Source organism: Sparus aurata, chromosome 10 (genome assembly GCF_900880675.1).
Source record: "Sparus aurata chromosome 10, fSpaAur1.1, whole genome shotgun sequence".
NCBI classification, from domain to species: domain Eukaryota; kingdom Metazoa; phylum Chordata; class Actinopteri; order Spariformes; family Sparidae; genus Sparus; species Sparus aurata.
The window spans coordinates 18,301,399-18,315,278 of record NC_044196.1 but is presented as its reverse complement, the minus strand read 5'-3'; the positions used below and the strand labels follow the sequence as shown (position 1 = coordinate 18,315,278).

Below are 13,880 nucleotides of genomic sequence, written 5' to 3'. Positions count from 1 at the left end.
TGCTGCTCGGCGTCGCGTCACAGCTCGGCAGTTTCCGGACGAGCTCGGTTTGTCCCGAAGTCACATAACAGCGTTGTGACAGCTCGAAAACAATACCGGGCCAATTTAAGCCCCTTAACACACAATTTTAGAACATTTGAAAAATTAATTTTATTTGATTAGTTGAATTATTTTTTGGCAAATTATGATAACCTACAAAAGCTAATGCTGCAATCAATAATCCAAACACGTTTGTTTAATTGCAAAAGATGTATTTGTGCATTCTGGACAGGAATACAAGACAGACATCCAATGTAGGGTTAAAAGTAAAGTGGTTTAGGTCTTCTTACTGTAGGAGGAAAAAAGAAATCACTTCTATACCTCAGCAAATATGGATGACAGCCTCAAATGAGTTCACATAGTGTAAAAACCTTTTTCTTGTACAAAAGAAAATACAGCAATATCTTTGAGCTCTCATATTTTTATGAGGAAAAAAAAAGAAAACGAAACAAAAATAGGTAGAAACCTTTTTGTTTGTTGTAAATTACCCAGAAGCATCACCCCTGGTGAAGGATGTGCATATATAAATTTTTAAGCAACTTAAAGCCATGCAAACTGGAAAGCAAAGAACATAAAAAATTGACAATAATAAATAAAGAGCCAAAGGTTACATGCTCTCTTCATACGTAACAGTATAGGGCCTGTTTTGGCAGGCAGGTATTCATTAAGTAATACTTCAAACCTCCACAAGGTGGCACCGCAGTAGAGAAAAAATGTAAAAGGAAGAATAAAGATGCAAGTATTCCTTAAAGAAAAGAATGATTTAAACTGAGCCACACAACACAGAGGATGATTATGCAATGCCCTGACGCTGACACCGATTCGGATCTGAAAAACAAGAAAACTTAGATTATAAAGTTAAGCAATATGATTGACGATACAGACAATAGATCCTAACATTTAAATAAAAATCCAACGTTGTAGAGCACCCCAAAGATGAAGCCGGTCGAGTGTTTGCACAGTCAATATTTGTAGTGTAAATGTATTGTTCAGCTTCCATTCGGCTATATGTTCGACCGCGGCTTCGTCCTGAAAATCAGATGCTTGATATTGGAAAACAGGTATGGATTTTGTTAGGAAACGATATGCTTCCTCTCAGCTTCTACCTAGGCTGGGTGATATGCTTAAAATCCAGTACGCGTACAGTGAAATGTATTCCACTGTTACACTAGGACTGTCCTTATTAGATATATTTAACACCCAGCCCTCACAGCAAAGTCGTAAAACCATCAAAGCAGGTGTGAGTACGCACTGTTGACGGGGGGGAGAACAACATATTTATGGGAAATTAACATGAAAAGCAAAGCGTGTCAAAGAAACAAGCATGCAGATCGTAAGACGACATGTGGAGACAGGCGAGCCTGGTCAACTGGTTTCTTATCCATTGCCGGGCTACGAGTGACTGTGGGAAAGAACAGGATTACCCAACGATCATTATTCACTGTCAGCCGTTGCATCACTTCTCAAGTATCATCTCTCCCTCTGTCAGACGGGACCCATTTTTGTTCATGAGGTGTGCAAGACTGCATGAATGTAACGTGTTGAGAGATGTTTATTATAATCCTCATGAAGGGATTTCACGCCGTACTGCAGTTAATCCTGGCTTTCTAGTGGAGATGGGTACTACACGCAACACAACACACACTTGCACAGATTAAGAATGGAAGTCGGGCAAACTTCCTTTTCCACACCCTATTCCATTTCTCCCATATTCAGCCCCAAACACTCGATATGCAGCTTCAACAGCTTGAGACTGATAATGACAAAAAGGCCTTTCAGGTATCACAGTAAAAAGTAGGCCAGAACCAGGATGCAAGGCCTCCTCCTGTGCTATTTTTGGAATAGGGGGGGGGGGCGGCTAAATAAATAGAGGAAGGAAGGAACAGTGGCTATCATGTGAGGGGAAGAAAATATGGCAAACACAATAAAGCAAAGCTTCCCCCAAAAAACGCAGTCTGCGCGGATGCTCAAAGCCACGACGGGGCTTCAAATATTCAATAAGTTAACACTCAACAAGACAAGTGTGCATGGCATCAAAGCACGGAGGTCAGTATATAAACAAAGGCAAACCAACACACACTTGAAGGACAGGACCAACACAGTCAAAACCCAGCCTCGCAGCAGCTGCACTCGATCCAGGGCTCAACTTCACTTGCTTCAAATCCCACTCGAACGAAAGGTAATGAAAGAGTCTAACAACAAATAAGGCATAGGGGGGAAATATACGTGTAGTGTAAACAAAGTTTGTACGCAAGCAATATGAAATATCATGAGGATATTTCTGCCAGACGCTGGAGCAGCGTGGAGAAGCCAGCTGCCTGCTGGGAGAGCTCGGCGACGCGGTCCACCATCTCCTGAGTGGCGGATACCGACGGGTAGTTTTGTGCTGCTCCCTTTGTTGCCACGACAACGGACTTCAAGGCCTGGCACAGTCGTCCCCCCGAGGTTGTGATCTGACGTCGAGAAAAGAATTAAGAAACAGAATTATTATTAAAGTTTGGTCAATTTTAAACTGCAGAAACATTTCTGTCTGCCAGGGATACATAATCAAGCCTTGCAGAGGGCCTTTTCTCTACGTACCTTGGCCCTGAGGTCGGCAGAGCTGAGAAGGCGGGACAGCGTGTCGCCGATGAACACCAGCTTGTGCGCCGTCACGATGAGACTCTTCCCCCTGGCGACGAAGATGCGCGGCGGCTGGTTGCCCTGAACGCTGCTGAAGAGCACGTCGATGGCGTCGGCCAGGCAGGAGAGGTGAGCGAGGCTCTGAGAGGAGTAAAAGGAGAGAAGCTCCGAATCCTCCAGGGAGAGGGACACCGGGAGGGGGGTTTGGTTCAACTGTATGAGGAAAGATGAAAAAAGTGTTTGTAAAAAAAAGTTATGCAGCAGCATCACATGTTGTTCACTTCAGCAAGAACATTTGCTGCTTCCTGCTTTTGGCCAAATCCAGATATGTGAAGAAGTTGCATTCGCTATGGGATGCTACAACGGTAACTTTCCTCTGTTCTCTGATCATATATGGAGCAAATGAGTAATAGGGAAAATAATTTACGTTTGAGTCACGGCCGAATTTTAAACAACCATTCGTCTAACATCTGAATATCAGAGCTTCCTCATGTAAACATACCAGACGAAGAAGAAGAAGAAAACAACTTTGATAAAGTACATTTTTGCTGCGTAACTAACAGCCGCACTGACGGCGGAAACAATAACATTTTTGAAAGTAATAAGTGAGGCATGCTTTGGAACACGGCTCTTAGAATCCAAAACACACCAAAACGGGAAAAACCACTTGAACAGCACAAGCTGCACCTTCTCACCGATGCAGAAGTTTTTATGACTATGTTAATGAAATGCAAAACATGTGCAGTCAGCCCTCCTTTAAACAATGTTGGAGACGCTAAACTCAGCAAGAGAAAGTAGGGCACAAACACATATATAGTACGTCAGCCGAGCGCCACCGTTGAAAGAATTACTGTGCTTTTCTGTCACTTATTGTCCGGCAGCCTCCAGTCTATGTGAGGCAAGGCTGTCAAGATTTACAAGTGACCTCTTGTTGGTCATCTATGGCGCAACCAAGGAATCTAGCAAGGAGTAGAAGAAATGCAGACTGAGCGATAAGGAAACATGACCTCAGTCTCAGGCGGCAGAAGGCAGAACCCACTTAAGAGATAACACAAGACAATACTTGACTGCAACGTCTGCTTATGTGTGTCATTAGAAGCCTCCGGTTGTAGTCCTCGCTGTTGACGTCTCCGAAACAATGAACACAAGCTCTGACATAAACAACACATTCTACAAACATGGGTAAATACAATAGTTAGGTCGGGTAGTTTTTAGAAAACGTGTGAGGTGTAGGCTGAAAACAGGTTTCGACTACATCGGGAGCCAAAGAGCCGCTGCAAGCTGGATTAATGAGTCACAGCGCTCATTAGTAAACAGAGTGCAACAGTGAACACAGAGTGAATCAATGACTTATCTGTGCAGACTTGCTGTGTGTGGTTCTGTACAACAAAAACTCTCTTAGCATGACAGGAGTGGAGGACTTCGCGCGGAAGGAAGAGACTCACCCTCGGCTCTGCAGTGATAGTTTGTCCGTTCTCGGTCAGGCCGTCAGGAGGCGGCTCAGGTTTACCCTAGCGTGGGAGGGAGAGAAGAGTCCGGCATGTTTACAGCCATGTTTGCATTGTAACCAATTCAACTACATGATGTGTTGAGGCACAAAAAAAAAAAAAACACTCATAGAAAGTAGCTTCTGTTGCTGTATCAAGGCTCAAAGCTAACAGCATCCCGTCGTCTAGGGGACAATGGAATATGTGTTTGCGATGAGCAGACTTTCTTGGGGCGACCTCTGGAACTAAAGAGATTTCCACGCATTTAAGCTTATCACTAACATTTCGCAGTTGACAAACAGAAACCGAGTGCTGACAACAGATGTGCTGTTACTTTAGTATTATCATCACTAGCTGGAACGTCACCGCGAGACCATGAAAAATGTGACGCATTAAAACCCGAGAGGACGACATAAACTCACTATAAACAGGAAGAAACCTTATTTTTTCTGATAATCCTCAATAGTGTACAACAGAGAGCAGAGAGCTAGTTAGCAGTTAGCAGCCAGTCGACAGCAGTGTCCTACAGGCTAATTGAGCTAAAAGCTAATGGAACCCAAGGAGATTAAAAAAACTGTTCAGAGGGACATGAAGCATTTAACAGTGAACTGCAGATTTGGAGGTAAAGCATAAACACTTTTGACCAACCACTGTAAATGAGTAACAACACTTTGATTTTGGGACTGTTTATGTTTACTTCGAGATGGAAAAAAAAAAATGGGGGACGTGAAATAAGTTACACTTATTGGAGCCGAGTGCTGGCTAACAATAAATTAATTTCACCATGACAACTGACCTGCAGCTTGACGTATCCAACACTGTCTCCAGTAGGTACTGGGGCAGGAATGGGAGTCAGGCCAATCCCTGCGTACTCATTGCTGGGGTCATCTTCTCCATCAAGAGGGCCAACTGTCAGCGTCACTGTCGATGGTGTTGGAGGCAGGGGAAACGCAGGCTGGGGGGTCGGGGGCAGTGGCCTTTCCTGGATCCAGCTACCTTTACGGGAGCCCATCCCACCTCCCGAAGACTTCCCGTCAGGCACGGGGAGCGCGGGCAACGGCCTGCGGGACAAGGAGTCTTGAGAGGGCAGGCGGGGGCGGCCCTGAGCCTGCAAGAGGAGAGCGCTTTCCTCAAGGGAGCGCTGGACCAGCGTCAAGAGCCCTTCAGACGGAGGAGCATTTCCAACAGCGGAAAGCGCTGGCAGGAGGTCCGATAAGCGAGCCCAGGCCTGCTGAAGAGGCGGCGGAGGATCATCCGAGTGACTGGCTTTCCAGGTCGACAGGATCTCAGCCAGCGAAGTGGCCAGATCCCGCGACGACAGGGTGGAGGCCGAGCAGGAGGCTGCGCTCAGCACCGAGTGGACGAGGCTGGAAAGCGAGGCTCTCCACTGCACGTCGCCTGACCCGTTGCTTGAGACGGAAAGGCGGCGGGTAGAGGTGGAGGAGGAGGACAAAGAGTGGGGGAGGACTTCGACAGTCAAAGCAGGCATGTCATAGATGCCGCAGTCGGGCTCAGAGGAGTCCCGGTTACGACTTCCGCTGCTGGCTCGTTTCTCAGATCCGGGGACACGATAGATCTGTCCAACCTGGGACGCATCCTCAGTAAGGAGGCTGGTGGTGGATTCTCCTGGGCCCAGAGGCACACCTGGAAGTGTGGGGACACTGTATACGTCGTCATCAACTTCATCAAGCTGGACATCTGAGGTGGACATGTTCAGAGCGATAGTGGGGACATCGTAGACCTACAAGTGGGGGGAGAAGACAGAAGGAATGTTTTGAAAACGTGCATTTCGTGTACAGAGGGTCATTACTTCGACAGCTACATGCAAAAGCAATGAGTCTGCAGTCCACATACAGTAATTGCAGGCAAAGAGGGGAAAAAATAATCCAACAGCTGGCAGATATATTCAAGCAACATTATAGGGGGGACCACTGGGGGCAGGGTGCTGTGGTATGGCCTCGGTATGGCCCTGACAGATGGGTGTGACTGGGAGAAAATAGCAGCAGCATTTGGACTGGATAGACAGGCTCCCACAGCCGACAGAGACAGGTGTGGCCAAGTCTTGAATGGGGGGTAGGGACACACACTGATGGTGGAATGTGGGAAGAAATGGTGAGAGGGTGCCCGATAGTCATCTTCTATTATTGAAGCGCTTCACGTGTACAGACATGCATCCAACACAACGGTTTACCCCTGTTCCCAGCAATTTTTGTTTTGTTTTGTGAATCACAACTTTCATAAGGGTTGCGGTTTCGCTGTCACTTTCAATAAAGGAGAGCGCAATAATATGGATATGACATGCAGGAGGAAAAAAAACCCTCAGAAAACAGCAAAGACAGTTCAAATGAATGCAGGTTCAATACGTTATAATCTAAGAGGAAAAAAAACACCACTTTTAAAAACAGGTTGGTTAATTAAAGATAGCCAAGTGTTTTCTCTACCTCGGTCTCGGAGTCTTGTGGTGGGACGCTGCGAGGGGTGTCATAGATGCCATCATCGTCACCGAGGGAAGATTGGACTGGACGCTGCCACCTGCCACTGGGAGGGGTGTCATACACCTACCCAGGCAACGGTACACAAAAGCAAATTAGGATTGCAGGTCTTGGCCTACCAAACTTTGTATTTTTTTTTGTCCAACATGCTGATGAAACATGCAAATCCACCCCACTCAAAAACCCCATGAGAGAAAATGCATATATTGGACCGATTTAAATAGAAACAATAACATGAACGAACAACTGCGTCAACAGTGGTACAGTAAGTGTAGTAGCCATCACAAACCTGATCATCAACAGGATCTGAGTAATCCTGATGTGCTCCTCTTTTGTTATGCACATTTCGGATTTTCTCCAGGCCATTGTTCATCCTTTCCTCCTTATTCTGGGGATTTCCGCTTTGTTTGTCCACTTCTTTCTGCAGGCCTGCAGGAGTGACCTGAGCAGTGGGTTTGGGGACAGAATTAGAATCTGATGACGGTGCTGCTTGCTGTGCATCTTTCCTTGTGACTCCCCTCACCGGAGGTGCTGGTGGCGGAGGTTTGCGGGCAAAATTTGGTGATCCGGGAACCCTGATCTGTCCCGCTCTCACCAGCAAAGGGGAGCCCCGGTGACCTGCCAGGCCGGGTTTGCCCCTGGTTGCAACAGGGTTTGGTGAAACTCCCCTGATCAGAGGTCGGGGAGATGCTTGGCCTGCGGTTAATGGAGATGGGTGCTGATGGGCCAAAACTGTGGCCGGAGTCCTGTGAAGGCTTGCTCCCACGGCGGTGGGTGTTTGGTACATCCCAGGTGTGTCTTGGCTCACTTTGGGCTGGGGGCTGCCGGGTATTCCTCCAACAACAGAGGGGCCATTAGAGCAGACAGCTGGGGCCACAACTCCTCCTGTTGGGGATTGGTAAACATCATCACCTGCGAGTGGGGTACCTTTGGGCACCAAGTAACAGTCGTCCAGGTGTCCTGTTGTTAGTGTTTCTCTAGGGACTAAATATGTAGTGTCATCTGGTTCATCAGCTGCCCTTGGCACTCCAGTGGGGGCGAGGTACACAGACTCTGAAGCCATGAGAGCTCCAGGCTGCCTGGCATGCTGAGCTGCTGAGGGCATGGGACTTACAGGAGTCTGATAAAGTGTTCCTGTCATTTCCGTGCCTCTTCCTCTCAGAGAGGGTGAACGAGGACGTCCCGCTACCCCAATATCCCAGTCAGGTCTGGGCCGGGTGCCAGAGCTGGAGTGCGAGCGGGGGCGCCCACCCTCGACTCTGCGCAGCTCCCCTGGCCTCGAGGCTGCTGCAAGTCCTCTTCCTTCACCCGCGCCTGGCGGGGAGCGATACACTCCATCTATGTCCTCTGCACTGCTGCTGACAGCAGTCCGTGCGAGTGGGGAACCAGGCGACAGGTAGACAGAGTCCTCAGCGGGGCCCGGGTTTTGGGCGGTTTGAAGGAGTCGAAGGCGGTTGGCAGGGGCAATTCCCTGCCTGCCATGAAGGGAGCAGAGCCACCAGCCGGGCCCGCCACTCTGCTCCTGTTCAAGAACCATCAGGATGTCACCCTTCCGGAAGGCCAGCTCCTCTGGGCTTTCTGCCGCGTTGTCAAACAGTGCCTTTGCCAATACCGTCTGAGAGAGAGAGAGAGAGGGCGAGACAAGAGTAGAAGTCATAAACACCGACTCTGTCATTCAGTAATGCGCACACACACACACACACACACACCAAATGAAAGCAGTTTTAATTGACAATCTAAACTCACACAAGCAAGTGTCGCACATTTGCACACCACAAACAAACAACTACATTGACACGGCAGTGCCAAGTCAGGAGCATAAAAAGGGCTGATTGTATGGAGCTGCTGAATGGAGAGTGAATAGGAGTGAATAGGGAAGATCTCGTAAAACGTCTGCATGGGAGAGACAGGGGGGGGAGAGGATGATGGGTGCACGGCAAAATATTTTAAATGTAAAGCCCAGGCATCATGACGAAATCATAAAATTCACAGCTGGGTCATTAATCCTGAGGCAGAGTGAAAGAGGGGCACAGTCAGGGAGGATCAATGATCAGATGGACACAAGGGCTTAATGGTAATGAGGGAGATGAGAGGGAGGGGGAGGGGATGAGAGGCACATCTGTCCCTTGCTGTTTAGGCCTTAATTGCCAACCCAAAGCCAGGGGAGTCAAGCCCCCTTTCATTTTCTAAACACACCCCCTGGGGACAGCCAGGCTCCATTGAGCCATGTGGGACCCCCTTAGAACAGCAATGGAGGCAATGAGGACAGTGATATAATATACAGATAAGCTGGATAATATTAGAATAGGTGAAAACAGTCAGCAGCTAATGATTTTTTCATCAAGTTGGTGTATCGCACATGTGTCCATCATAATGTTAAAATCAAAACTAGTACATGCAAATTCACACAAACAATGGAGAGGACAATTACTGTACTTACAGAGACAGACATCGTTGCTTTGTTCACGGTTATGTCTCAGAGAAACTATAACTCGAGTGTCCCGGTCAGTCTGGGTCATCCATTCGAGATCAGCTGTGGATCTCATGGACGCGCTGGTCGCCAGAGACGCTCGGTGCAGAGGCACAGCTGGGTCTGGGCAGGACACATCTCCAAGTCCGGGCGCCTCGCCGTCTCAGCCTTCATAGGGAATCCTGTAACCCGTGCAGGGAAACGCTTTTCACGACTCATACATACGTTAACCCCAACCCACTCGTTACGAAGACACATGTGAAGTAAAAGCCAAGGCAGGCAAGGCAGCGGCAACACCTGTCTGGGATTTCCACGCCCAGTAACGTTACGTTGAATGCAGCCCGTTCAAGCGAAAGCTAACGTTAGCTTAGCATCGCAGATAAATAAGCGGCGTGCACTCGCTATCAAAGATGTCTCATGCAGTTGAGTGCGTAGTTGCTGCCTCGGCTAAATGATAATTCGTTTGAACGTACGTTAGCAAGAGTACTGTTAGCAGTGTTGTCGCGGCCTAGCTGCTAACACTAGCTAACACCGCTAGCTACGCTGGTTATCTTCATCGCCTTTCGCTGCTAACGCTAAAGTTCAGTTCAAAACAACAATGGCACCGCCGGGTAAAACCGCTAAACGCCGACTTATTTACCAACCCACATTAGAATCCAAAGCAGTCGTTAAACAATAATTACCTTGTTTGATTATTTTCGCCGATAAACTTCACGTCGGCGCACCGCTTGTGATACGTGAAATCACTTCTTTTCAGGCGTGAAAATCTGTGGCCATCGGCGTTCAATCATCTTTGGCGATGACAACAAGATTCCCTCCGCCTCCTCGGAGGTTTACGTTGCCCGCTAATGTAATAGCACAGGATGGGTCTCAGCGCCAGGCTTTAGACCGATCCAACAGCTGTGGAGTCGCGGAAGTATCCGCAGCCCGGAATGCACACGGCCTTTGTGATTGGCTCGTTTTTGCGGGTTGCGTTTAGGTACCTCAGTATGTATGCGTTAACCAGAACACTGATCTGCAATTTGAGAAATAAACTAAATAAGTGCCCCGTACTGCGGCTATCATCACACGGCACAGCAAAAGTCTACATTTGCTAAACAATTTGCGTGATATTTTGGACGTGCAGTTGGGTTTAAGAACAGCAAACTGCGTTGTGTGCTCACTGGATGCTTTTATTTTGACAGCTGGACTCCCTACCCGGAAAATACTGAATGTAGCAACACATGAATCGTCGGTAGTCAAAGGTCCGGGCTGTAGACTTGAGAGTATCTCGGCAAATCCTACTTATGTACAGCCTCGTGGTCCGTTTTGCATGAACTGCAGGGTGAGATAATGCGCTTCATCATACATTCAAGTTTGCATTAGTTGCCTGTACAATGTAGTCCACTGTGTCAAAGCATAAACTTGCATGAAGTCGTCTGCCTCTGTATATACAGATCAAGTGTTTCATTGCTGCTTTGCCTTCATCACGGATAAACAGCTGCATTGTTAGTTTAAAGTGATTGATGAAAAAGCGGATGTCAATTTAACTTATATCAGGCAACTTTAAGCGTGTGCGCCACTTCTGTCAGTCCAAATGACCTCTGCCCTAGTTACCCAGTGTTGTCATAAAGTCCTCTGTCCATAGGTGATGTTGAGGAGTGTGTTCAGGTGCCTTAGGACCAATCCTGTTGCTGGCCAAAGGAGTATGTCTCAAAGCAGCCTTGCTGGGAAGGTAGCCATAGTCACCGCCTCCACAGATGGGTAAGAATGACATGATATGACTTTTGTCTGTGCCGTCCTCCCTCATGGAACAAGCTAACATTGACATATACTTAAAAATATGATGTGATATATGGAAGGAGTCCACATATTTGACTGTACATGCCAAAATATTGTCATTTTGTATTGAATATATTACAAAGTACAATAGATTTAAATTTTTATAATTCATTGCTAATGCATACTGACTCTGATATGAACCAAAACAACTATCACTTAAAGGAGCAATGTCTCTGTTGCATAATGTACACAGAACAATCACTCAAAAATTGGCTTTAGAAATAGTTATCTGCTGTCCTGATGAAACAGCACATTCCCTTTGCTGATATATAATCTACTCTAGTTTGGGATCCTCACCTTCGCACTAACTGTGAACTGTCACTGCAACACTTATTTACCTCTTACTGACCTCATGTTAAAGGGCAACAACACACTGATGCTGATATGAGCCGTTAACAGAGTTGATCCCTCACTGAGATGCCCTCCTCTCCTCCTCAGAATCGGCCTAGCCGCCGCTCAGGCTCTTGGAAAGAGAGGAGCCCACGTGGTGGTGAGCAGCCGGCGGCAGGCCAACGTGGACAAGGCCGTGGCGCTGCTGCAGAGCCAGAGCATCCAAGTGACCGGCACCACCTGTAATGTTGGCAAGGGGGAAGACAGAGAAAAACTGGTTCAAATGGTGACTATTTTCAATTTGGCAACACCGATTACATGGATCTCACACAAGATTTGACTTAAAAGCATAATAATAGTCTCATCGTGTGTTTAGACTCTGGATCAGTGCGGGGGGATTGATATCCTGGTGTCCAACGCAGCGGTCAACCCGTTCTTCGGTAACATCATGGACTCCACAGAGGATGTCTGGGACAAGGTATACGCAGCCAACGAAGTCCCAGCTCTCATTATAAAGCAAAAGTCAGAAAAAAATATGAAGAATGATTTAAATTAGAATGTGGTTCCAGTCTCTGACAAACAGTTCTTCCTCTTTCATTTATTTATTTGGATACAGGATCATTTATGGGATTGTTTTAATATTTTGATGTTAATATTTTCTTTCCAGATTCTGGCTGTAAACGTGAAGTCGGCCTTCCTCATGACTAAGTTGGTGGCGCCTCATATGGAGAAGAGGGGGTGAGAGACAAACCATTCGGGGAAAAATGGACCTAAACACTATAAAACCGTCCAACTGTATATATGATGCATCTGTTTTTTTCTTTTTAGGGGGGGAAACGTAGTGTTCGTGTCGTCCGTGGCTGGATACCAACCAATGCAGGTCAGTGAGAGAGCAAGCAGAACAATTATTCTCAACATATTTATATTAAGATGAATAGGAGCCGGGTTGATTTAGCTTTGAAAAAAGATGCTTTTTTTAACTTTTAAACCTTCATTTACCATTAGACAGTATTAGCTATCTGCGAAATAGTGTATCTTTGGCTTCGTCACACGGAATTGATATCAACACAAGACAGGAAAGAATATTGTAACATGCTAAAATTAATTAATTGATTAAATCCACCAGCTAAAAGATTTTTGGTGCAAACATACATGAAAAACATCCGAGCATGGTGTAAAAACAGACTACGGTTCATTAAAAGGGGCATGTTGTAGTACCGGAGAAGGAATTCAAACTTAATATTTACAATATAACTGAGGTAATGATACAAACTCAGAAATATAGTTCTTGTTTTGTTGTCCTTATATAAACCGAAACACTTCCTGCATCGTGCATGTGTGTGTTTATGTGTGTTGTGGACGCTGTGTCTCTGCAGGCGCTGGGTCCCTACAGCGTGAGCAAGACGGCGCTGCTGGGTCTGACCCGGGCGCTGGCCCCCGAGCTGGCTCAAAGCAACATCAGAGTGAACTGCGTGGCCCCCGGAGTCATCAAGACCCGCTTCAGCCAGGCGGTGAGGACGAAAGCACACAGTCCTCCCCTCAGATCCCTTCATTTCCATCTTGGGGGATAGCTTTTGTTGTGTTCGGCCTCACAGAATTCCATTTCACGTCATGTTTTCTTTGCCAATTCACTCAGTTATGGCAGAATGAAGATGTCATGGACGAGTTCAAAAGGCAGCTCAGCATTAAAAGGTGCAGCTGGTACTCAAAAGTTTGTCACTAACATACAGTAGTATGCACAAACTTATGATTACAATATTTGTTTCATCTTTCCCTTCAGGATTGGAGAGCCTGAGGAAATTGGTGGAGTGATCGCCTTCTTGTGCTCTGACGAGGCTTCCTACATCACGGGGGAGACCATCACAGTGACGGGAGGGATCGGCTGTCGACTCTGAATCTCAAACTTGCACTCAGATGTGTGTGTTCCTGTGTAGATATGTGTCTTGATTATATTTTGATTACTTCTGCTATTCATCTGAATAACGCATCATTGTGTAGAAAGTGAGATAACCATGCATTTTATAATGATAATAACTGCAGGTCTGGATGCTGTATAAATACTGTGCAAAACACTCAATCCACAGAGAAATGCAAACAGCCAAATTGTGTCTTTAAACAAGCTGTCAGGGCTTCCAGAAGGTTGTGATGTCACAACTATACAGTCATGTGGTGGACTGTTCCTGCTCAGGCTTGTGAGAGCTGACCAATCAGAGCACACTGGACTTTGCAGGAGGGGGGGGGGCCTTAAAGAGACAGGCAATAAAAATAATCAAAAACAAGAATAATGTGTAAAGTGCGTTGACGTTTTATAACCCGATAATGAGCATAATGCAGGGCCTTTAATATGAGAGCTACTTTACAAGTTCTAATATGTTTCCTGGATGAAGTCTGTTTATGATACCCTGTGAATTAACCCTGTGAGTTAAGATTTCTAATAAATATACAAACATTTATACAAACATCGTGTATTAGTGGGGGATTGTCACCGAGACACGTTCCTGGGTGATATCAGATGAATGTTCAAGCATGTAAAAATAATGACTGACAAACCTAACTTTCAAAGGATTTTTAAAAATATTAACTTCTTAATAAAAGACGACACACTACATTAGTCGAACA

General features: G+C 46.4%; 2 protein-coding genes across 2 annotated transcripts; one reads left to right on the top strand and one right to left on the bottom strand.

Annotated features, from left to right (window-relative positions):
- Window positions 1–220: 220 nt before the first annotated feature.
- efs (embryonal Fyn-associated substrate) lies at window positions 221–10,011 on the bottom strand. The gene is made up of 8 exons (XM_030430118.1): window positions 9,794–10,011; window positions 9,081–9,292; window positions 6,930–8,255; window positions 6,590–6,706; window positions 4,945–5,889; window positions 4,107–4,172; window positions 2,620–2,874; window positions 221–2,492 (listed from the first exon to the last, which is right to left on the bottom strand). The coding sequence occupies exons 2-8, from the start codon at window positions 9,090–9,092 to the stop codon at window positions 2,307–2,309; spliced, it is 2,907 nt and encodes a 968-aa protein (XP_030285978.1). The 5' UTR covers window positions 9,093–9,292; window positions 9,794–10,011; the 3' UTR covers window positions 221–2,306.
- Window positions 10,012–10,294: 283 nt separating this feature from the next.
- dhrs4 (dehydrogenase/reductase (SDR family) member 4) lies at window positions 10,295–13,880 on the top strand. Its single transcript, XM_030430123.1, has 9 exons — window positions 10,295–10,434; window positions 10,738–10,853; window positions 11,370–11,547; window positions 11,638–11,739; window positions 11,929–11,999; window positions 12,090–12,141; window positions 12,638–12,772; window positions 12,898–12,953; window positions 13,042–13,880. The coding sequence occupies exons 1-9, from the start codon at window positions 10,423–10,425 to the stop codon at window positions 13,154–13,156; spliced, it is 837 nt and encodes a 278-aa protein (XP_030285983.1). The 5' UTR covers window positions 10,295–10,422; the 3' UTR covers window positions 13,157–13,880.

Bases quoted from the DNA above. Each gene is read 5' to 3' on its own strand.
- efs (XM_030430118.1), bottom strand. The intron at 4,173-4,944 runs GTCAGTTGTCAT...CTCCCACGCTAG, and splicing joins TTGGATACGTCAAGCTGCAG to GGTAAACCTGAGCCGCCTCC. The intron at 2,875-4,106 runs GTGAGTCTCTTC...TTCCTCATACAG, and splicing joins CTATCACTGCAGAGCCGAGG to TTGAACCAAACCCCCCTCCC.
- dhrs4 (XM_030430123.1), top strand. The intron at 10,854-11,369 runs GTAAGAATGACA...TCTCCTCCTCAG, and splicing joins GTCACCGCCTCCACAGATGG to AATCGGCCTAGCCGCCGCTC. The intron at 11,548-11,637 runs GTGACTATTTTC...TCGTGTGTTTAG, and splicing joins GAGAAAAACTGGTTCAAATG to ACTCTGGATCAGTGCGGGGG.